Source organism: Limulus polyphemus, unplaced genomic scaffold, assembly GCF_000517525.1.
Source record: "Limulus polyphemus unplaced genomic scaffold, Limulus_polyphemus-2.1.2 Scaffold1096, whole genome shotgun sequence".
Classification (NCBI taxonomy): Eukaryota; Metazoa; Arthropoda; class Merostomata; order Xiphosura; family Limulidae; genus Limulus; species Limulus polyphemus.
Window position 1 is genome coordinate 158,853 of NW_013666706.1, and position 9,626 is coordinate 168,478.

Below are 9,626 nucleotides of genomic sequence, written 5' to 3' on the forward strand. Positions count from 1 at the left end.
CAATGAGAAAACATTAGCTTTACAAACCTTAAGAACTTAATAAAAAAAATTTATATTTTGCGTATGAAAGCATTGTAATGTTTACTGATAATCTGCTAAATTTTGTTAACATTCACTTACTAATTTAAAAGTTATAGTATGAAAACTATAACACGCACAAAATGCTTACGAGGTTGGTTTCAGAAACTGAGCCTGTGCTGAAAGAGTTAATGGCTTCAGGGTTTTATAACTGACAGACAATAAGGGACCAGTGTGTTCTTCAAGGCTGTTCTTCACTCATCCTTTAGAAAAGTAAAAATTTAAACCCACCCTTAGCTTTTCAGGAAGTCATATGTTCCTTTTTGAAATTTCTGTGAAGTGCTGGTCTCCATTTCCACTGAAGGTAACTCTTTCTGTAAGTCAACCTACCACTGTTACCATGATCCATTTCTTCAGTGATGTTAGTGACTTGCTTTTCATCTATATCAAACATATGATCCAAATTATTATAACGCTTTGCACTACATTGCACTTACTATAATTAAAAGTCATTTGTCAAACTTTAGTACCGGAACTTCTTCAGAAGAACCAGAAATACTCAAGAATGTAGTGCATGTCATAAGGAAACATTATTAATGTATTAATTATGCTGCTGTCAGTATCATTAATGTAAGAAATAAAAAGCAAAAGCACTGACCTGTAAGGTACTTCACCAGTAAAAAGGCTCCATTTTGACTGTATTTCATTAATAACATTTTGCTTTCTTTCATCTGTCTATCCTACAATTCCTTTAACTAGTCTTTCTCCATCCCCTATGATATAATTTTCTTAGCTAATTTTGTGTGTGGCGCCTTATCAAAAGCTATTTGAAAAACATAGTACATCAATTTTACATAACTCTCATCCAGGTAACAAGTAACATTATAAAAAAAAAAGAGAGAGAAAGTTAACAGAATATTTAAGCAAAATTCTCTTTCAATGAGTTCATGTTAGCTGTAAAGTTTGTGTCATCAGACATGATTTTTTAGTGCTGAAGAAGTAAGATGAATTGTCCTATAATTTCCAGGTCAACTCTTAATGTTCCCTTTAAAAATAGGAGTAATATTAACAACTGTTAAGACCTTAAGCACCAAACCACATTCTAGTGATTTTTAAGAAATAAGAAAGAGGATCTTTGAATATCTGATCTTTGACCTACGTTAAACCCTGGTAAAAGTATCTGGTCTGCATGCTTCACCTGTTTCTAATCCAGTTTTTTTACTTATCATCAAGTGTTAGTACCTACATGATTCAGATCCAGTCCAATATTTCTCATAGAATGCTTTGGTTCAGGAATAATACTAACATCCTCTCATTTCAAAATAGAAGAATAGAAGAAAACATTTAGAAACTTGGCCATCTCATAGTCTCAACAAAAATTTTGCAATCATAATTTTTTAAGTATGTGATCTCTATATTAACAATTATTGTACTTTTAATGTACTTAAAAAAATCTTTATTATTTTCAGTGTTATGAGTAAGATGATCCTCAAACTTTTTATTTTGTTTTGTAATTTCTATTTTAACCAAACCATTAGCTTTCATAAATTCTTGGAAATTTTCCATCCTAACCATGAATTTTAAACTTCTTAATGTTAATGTATTAATTCCCAAGTCTCTGCTCTGAGCCCTTGGTAAGTCAATTAATACAGCATTATTTGACAATCAAGGTTTCCCTTGAGCAACTAATCAGGATGAGGAATAGTGTTTAAATCTTCATTAGTAAAAACTGAAGAAAAAGTAGAAGTTTGTAACCCAGCCACCTCATGATTGTCAGAAATAAGCCTTCCCTTATCATCCCTCAAAGGCCCACTTCCTTTTCTTACATTTTGTGTACCTTTAATGTATTTAAAGAAATCCTTACTGTTCATTCTTACATTTTCAGCTAACATTTTTCCATACACCTGTTTTGATTTCGTAATTTCCTGTTTGACCAATTCTTTTGATTTTATATAGTCTTCTAAGTTTTTCATCACAACAATCAATTTAAGTTTGTCAGATATAAAAGACTGTTTAGTGTAGGTCGTATTTTTAATGTATTTATTTTGTGTTTGCAATCCATTGATGTTGAGGCTATGGAGATTTTTAGAAGACCTAAGTGATAGACATATAAATAGCTGTGATCAAGATGAACAAAAACAGAGTAAAAGTAAAGTCACATGAAAGAGAAGTTTGGTCAGAGAGAAGTTCAAAAAAATCTAAAGTTAACCATCGTGGGAGTGAATAGCCTAACGGCTGGTATGTTAGAGTGAGATTAATAGTTTGAAAGAGATAAGGAGAATAATTTGTTTCATCAAATGGTGTTCTAAATTAATTGAACTCGCCCGTGTGGACTTTGACAAAAGGCAGACGATGATTGGAAGTATGAAAAGCAGATGATTATTGGTAGTTCAGTATACAACCGCAGTAACTCATGCAAAAATGCAAGTGAATTACACAAGGATACTATTGCGATAAAAATAGAGAAAAATATTTAGGCTTGTCAACTGAATTCTAAAGCAATTGAATTGGTCTAAGTGAACTTTTGACAAGAAGAGAACTGTATAGTGTTTAAGATACAACTATGATCTCCATAGTGTAAAGAATTTTGTACATACATTTAACTTGTTTTGAATACATGTATTATTTTAAAACCAAGTGGAGTGTGTGCTGTTTGTTTATTGTTGGATTTATTGCCAACAAGTCGGACACCTACTGAAGAAGAATCCTTAGCCCAACACACCCAATATATTTACATTACTATATATACTACTAAAAGGTAAGTTCCAGACAAAACTTTTGAAATTTATAATGCTTTCCTTTAATTTTCTCCTCATACCCTTTGTGGGCCAACTTGGTCTTTTACTTGCAGTCACCCTTTTATCTGTAAGGAACATGTTTATCTTGAATATTCAAAAATATATTTTTTAATTTGATCAGTTTCTTTAACTCTACTAAGATAGGCCTTATGGGCTTTCCTATGGTCATGGGTTATGTTTGTAGACTTGCATTCAAAAGTTTATTGAACTATTATTTTAAGAATGTATGTCATTAAGTTTGGTGTCAAATTGTAGATTATAATTCAGATTTTAGTATTATACATTAGTTAATTTTTTAATTTAAAATAAGTATTTAAAAATATCCTAAATATAGATTTTGTTGTGTCGCATGGTTTGTTGAATGCAGCTTTGTTTGTGATGTCCAAGTACAAAGTCTATAGTTTCTTATGAATTAGAAACTCAAATTACCAATATTGACAAGCTATAAGATAAGAATCTCCTATCTTTTCTATTTTCTAAGATGTTATATTTAGTGAATCAACCAAGGTGGCTCTGCCCACTTCTTCCATTTTTGATAATACTTGCTTATGTACATTTGCTTTGCCCAATGACATGTGTGTAACCAATCGAAATCTCAGAATGTCCATCACATGGTTTTCTCCGGCTCTGCAAAGTGTTTACACAGGAAACCCTTTCTTTTCCTGCTATAATCCAAGTGATAAGGTAAGACATTATTGAGCTCGAAAAATTGTATATTTTCAGACCCAAATACAGCTTAGTTACTAAGCCTGATAAATTGTAGTTGAATTTGGTGGTATTGATACAGTAATTTATGATTTTTTGTTGTTTCAAAATGCATATATAAAACCTAAAAAATTATTTTATTTTATACCCTCCAAGAGCAAAATTTGATAAGGGTTACCAAATTATGGCTAGTAGAAAGTATGTACAAATTTCGTAATTAGAAGAGATAATTGTTTTCTCTATTTCTTTATTTACTATTCTATGTTTTAAGAAAAATAACTGAAATTTATTAACTTAAAAGTGAAAGTACCTGGCTTCGCTGGTGTTATTAGATGCTTATATCAGTGTGTGTGTTGTGAACCTATTTTAGCATCCCACAGGTGGACATAAGTCTTCTACTCAGAGCTTCTTTTGGTGTATGTGAATGAATCACAGACTTTCTGTTTCAGTTTTGGCAAAAATAATGATTTGCCCATTACGACTTTAGTGACAGGGCTATACATGGGGTGGTTATACTTACCTCATCATTTTTGATGGGCTATATGTCTATAATAAAAGAGCATGTCTGTCTGTTATTTCTATTTGTAATATAAGGAACCACTTATTTTCCGTATGTTTTTTTGCTAGCTTGCCTCATTAAAAAGATACACATGCACGCATACACATGGATAAGTAGTAATACTCAGGTGCACACCTTCAAGGTCCACTTAGTATGGGTGCCAAAGTTCAGGCTTTTAGGTTCTTTCCAATTGAAGCTATGATGGTCACACACATAGACATGCCCTTTTATTATTGTAGATTTGAAAATAGTAATAATGTATGTACATATATAATAAGTGTGACTGTATTTTAAAAAATACTGGTCCACTAGAACAAATCCAAAACAGGTCACTGTGTAAAGACTAGTTTTATATTATTGGATATGGTAACATGAGTGCATGTGCACCATGTCATTCAACTTCTGTAATGTTAAACACTGCTGAAAGGTCAATAAAATAGAAATTATAAATAAATAAATATATACATATATATATATATATGTGTGTGTGTGTGTGTGTGTGGGTTTGTATAATGTTATGAGATTTAAGTTATTTAGTCTAAAAATTTGTGGTTTCATGTTATAATTTGTAGTAATTCTAGAATATAAAAGTATAATTTATATAAATTTCCTAATTTTTTTATGGTGGTTATGAGGTCAACCAAACCCATAAAAATAACAGATAAGATATAAAGTTCTTGTTCTGAAAAAAATGTTTGATAATTATCTGGAAGTTATAGAAATATTGCATGTGAAATTTCACACTTATTAGATGCATAAAAGTATTTTTTTAATCTTAAAATCAAAATTACTTTGGATGTTGGATAGTCAACATTTGAAAATAAAAATGCACAAGCAAATAATTAATTTAAAAATGTTAAAACTTAATTAAAAAGTCTGATACTTTGTGTACAAATGCCTTGTAATGTTTACTGATAATCTGCAAAATTTTGTGAAGATATGTGTACATTTAAAAAAATTACAGTATAACTGCTCTATGATTATTTTGGTGGATACAGGCTGAGTGGACAAGTCACACAGATAATTCTTGCTGCATCCCTTCAAAATTTGTTTTTATGAAATTTGTAACCAAAATATCATCACTCCTGATCTGCATATGCAATAAAACATCAAACCTAATTGAGCAATGATCATTTACACTCAATTGTTCCCCAGTCTCCATCCTCTCAACCATTTATACAGTTAATAATAAATCTAGAATGATATATTCTGTAGCTAGCACCATGGTAATGTGTTACAGAAAGCCACGCTGAATCATTTCAAGAATCCTTTATTTCTCACTACATGACTTCATATGCTCCCACTAGAGTCCAAGTCAATTAGTGGTTTAGGATTAAGCTTCAGTGCTTGATTTGAAAGATAAGTGTTATGAACAATGAAGTTTAATGTAGAGAGTATGTTGAATAAACATACAATACAAAACTACTTCATAAATTATATAAATTTATACCAGTTTCAACTTGCATGTTGCTCAGTTGATATCTAGTGTTAACATCTTTTTTATATAGTGCTTCACTAAATGGTAGACATCATATGAGAATGTATAACATTCACAGAAATGATAGACTATACAATTTGGTGGATTAAGTTGTTGTTTGATTAATAAAAATTCAAGATAATAGAGAATGTAAAACTTGCATATGTTCCTAAAAAGTGTAATCATTAAAGTCAGTTGCATATGGTCATGAAAGAGTTTGTATTTGTATATGCATGTAGTGAAGTATATAGTTTAATTTGTTTCCTTAAAACTGGTTTGAAAGCTAATTTTTCTATACTTTAAGCCTCAATGTTAAGACTGCTGTGGGAGAAGAAATTTTGTTTGACTTTTCCAAGAATTTGATCAATGATGAAGTTCTACAGTTGCTTTTAGAATTGGTAAGATTTTAAAAGTGTCTTTCTTGTAACTTTTGTGCTTATGTAATTTAAGCCTGAATTTGTGACAGCATGACACATACGTAGTAGTTAAAATCTTTATTTATGATACTTTTTTTTGCTATTTTGTTAGCTGTAACAAAAACAATTACCACTTAAATTGATGATTGTAATTAGCAATGTGGTTGTGATAAGAAATTTAATAATTATAGTATATGAGATACTAACATTTTTTATCTGTGTTGTGATTGTGACTACATATCTGTATTTAGCAAATTTTGGGATTGGGCCTTATAGTAACTAAGTTTTTTAATTGTGTTGTGACTATTATATCCATGTCTACATTTTTTAGCAGTGAAAAGATTATGATCTGATGCCCAAATTTTGTAATGTTTCTATTTCAAATAGTTTTTTGGTTTGTACATTACACTGATAAAAAAAAAAGTGCATTTGAAACAATGCCAGCTAAGCTACAAAGTTATTTTTGATATTTAAAATAACTACATAATTCTAACAAGCTGTCACTTTTTTTTAAGTTAATTATAATGATTCTCAAAACTTTGTGAAAAATTGCGGAGACATGTGAACCTGTCTTGAATATTTTTAGAAATTGTAAAAACATGAAGATGGACATGATTTGTACATTTAAAGTCTACTCTAAAGAGCTCTACAAGTTATTGCAGAGAAATCAGAGTTTGGTTAAAATCAAATAAGGCCAACTCAGGATATTTTTCAAAATATGATTTAGTTTCAGTAAATTGTTTAGTTAAGTTAGTGATTTCTTAGCATCTTTATTAGTATTCATATGGTTGTTAAATTTACTTTTGTATTTGTAGGCAAAGTCTCGAAAAGTTGAAGCTGCAAGAGATGCCATGTTTTCAGGAGAAATAATTAACTTCACTGAGAATCGTGCTGTACTACACATTGCTCTTAGAAATATGGCAGGAACTTCAATTATTATAGATGGTCAAGATGTAAGTTGCTTAAACTTCTTGAAATTATCTAAGTAAAATGAGATGAATGTGGGATGTAGTAATATATTCCTTAATTGTAATATTTACACACGCAAAGGGTCGAGTGTTTTATTAAAACAATTTCATATATGCAACTCATAAAGTCACTTGAAAACCACAGCTGGTATAAGGTCACTTTATTTTCCAATCCAATCCATACATGGTGGGAACATAGGTTAATATTTACAGGGGTGGTCTGAAACTTCAGTTTCTCTTCACCCCACTGTGTTATTTAAGATAAATTGACACCTGATTTTGGACAATTTTAGATTATCATGAGGGAAAAGAGTTTTGATATTGGTTTAGCTGATGAGATTGCCTCAAGATAACAGGAGAAGCTGTGAGGATATTTGGAAATAAGATGAAGATAAAGTTGCATTATATTTGCTTACCATGTCTAGGGTACAACTTGTTGCAGGTCTCTTTCTGTGTGGTATTAGTGCACTGAGTTGGCCCAATTTCACTTGTTTTCCAATGTCATTAAGTATAAATGGTATTCCTGTCTTGGAAATTGTAAATCTGGGATCTGAAGACATCTTTAAGATCTGTGTTTATGAATATTTTGCATTGAAAAGGGCTGTTACATACCTTTCCAAAAAAGTGAACAATTTTTGGTGGTATCACACTACCTATGAAACATTATGCAATGTCAAATATAGCTTTGATACATGCCATTCCACTGTGACTTTATATTGGCTGTGTTTATAATGTGAACTGCTGATTTGCATATTCAAAATACTTTTAATATACTCAACCTTGTATAACTATTCAACTAATGATGTGTCTATGACTGAACTTTTTTAATCCTTTAAATTAAAAACAATAAAATTTTCATATTTTCAAAGACAAGTTCACCTAATTCAATAATGCAACTGAAATACATCACAAAATTTTTAAGTGAGGAAGAAGTTTATAATTGATTATAGACAAATGTCCTTTGTTCATGTGTTTAAAATTATTATATTCATGTTTTTGTCATGTTTTAGGTAATGCCGGGTGTTATGAGAGTCCTTAATCACATGCGAGATTTTACAGATTTTGTTAGGAATGGAGAATGGAAAGGATATACTGGAAAACCAATCACTGATGTTGTCAACATTGGAATTGGAGGTTCTGACTTGGTAAACCACGAAGAAAAGACTGTTATTAGTTTAGAGAATGAGGCTATGTTTTCTATTAATCTTATTAAGTATCGTTTGCTTAGCTACTAATTGATGATTAGGTCTAAACAATATGTATAAAACAGTTATTTTTTAATCATGGTATCTTGTATATATTAAGCATGAGTGTAACACTTATTGTAGACCAGCTATTATCAGACTTCTACAATTTTGACTAGAGTTATTTGGTTATTGAAAATATTGTGAATTGCTTAGTTATGAAGATTATCTATTGTGAATTTATAAATAATAAATTTTAAAACATAATTTTAGATTAGTAATAACCCAATCATTGTTTGATTTAACTGAGTAAGTGTATATTATCTGGGGTAATGAGTTTATTCATTTTTCTGACAGGACAGGTTTAGTTTTCTAGAACTTGTCCTCATTCCTTCTTGCTTGTTGTGTTTCTAGTGCAACCTTGTCAGTTTAATGCATGTGTTAAGTAAGGCATAAAACTTACAAATATCACCTGTTAGTTATTTAGGTCTCTTATCTAGATGATATGGTACTATTATTCAGTGGATTATATTAAATCCTTTTTTTTCTTTGAATTTTTGGTCATGATTGAACACGATAACGTGAACCAGTTCTTGTAATTGTTTTATAACTTGTACCTATTATGACACAAATTCTCATTGTTGACTAAAACTGTTTGCTTAACCTTGTCAAGACGGGCCACAGGTGAAAAGCCATGTCATCTCGTTTGTTGACTCGCTTTCAAACTTTTTATTGAACTACTATTTTATGAATTTATGTCAATAAGTTTCATGTCAAACTGTAGATTATAAAACAAATTTTATAACTATACATTACTCAATTTATTCATTTAAAAGTAAATATTAAAAAAACACAGATAACCATCAATTTTTGTGTGTCATGTGGTATGGTGAATACAGCACTGGTTCAAATTAGATGTTTGTAATGTCAAAATATTAAGTCTGTAGTTTCATACGAATTAGAAACTCCAGTTACTGATATTGACAAACTAGAAAATAAAATAAGAATGTCCTATCTTTTCAATTTGCTAAGATATAGCTCATGTAATAAATCAAACGCAGTGCCACCCCACCCACCTCTTTTCATTTTTGGAAACGCTTCTATATATGAGATGAATAACCAATCGGAAGCTCACAATGACCCCTAGTGGCTTTTTCAGCCATTTTAATGAGCTTGGATGCCATTTTTTTCTTTTAAACTAATATTTCAAGGAGATAGTGTGTGTCTTTAGTCTGCTCGAAATTTCATATGTTTTTAGACTAAAATAAATCTTAGTTACTAAACTTAATAAATTATAGTGGAATTCTGTGGTATTGATGTAATAATTTATGATTTTTTAGTTATTCAAATGTATATATAAAACCTAAAAAAATATTTTTTCATATCCTCCACTTGTAAACTTTTTAAAGGCTTAGCAACCTACGTTAAGCAGCAACCGAGTACAAAACTAGTTGAGATAATTGTTTGCTTTACTTCTTTATTTACTGGTCTATATTTTTAG

General features: G+C 30.3%; 1 protein-coding gene across 1 annotated transcript in view; it reads left to right on the forward strand.

Annotated features, from left to right (window-relative positions):
* The window catches only part of LOC106462108 (glucose-6-phosphate isomerase), an 88,657-nt gene that overhangs the window by 5,306 nt on the left and 73,725 nt on the right, over positions 1-9,626 (forward strand). The window contains exons 2-4 of the mRNA XM_013921993.2: positions 5,862-5,955; positions 6,789-6,926; positions 7,952-8,086. Of these exons, the coding sequence (XP_013777447.1) occupies positions 5,862-5,955; positions 6,789-6,926; positions 7,952-8,086 (367 nt within the window). The remainder of the gene's footprint in view (positions 1-5,861; positions 5,956-6,788; positions 6,927-7,951; positions 8,087-9,626) is intronic.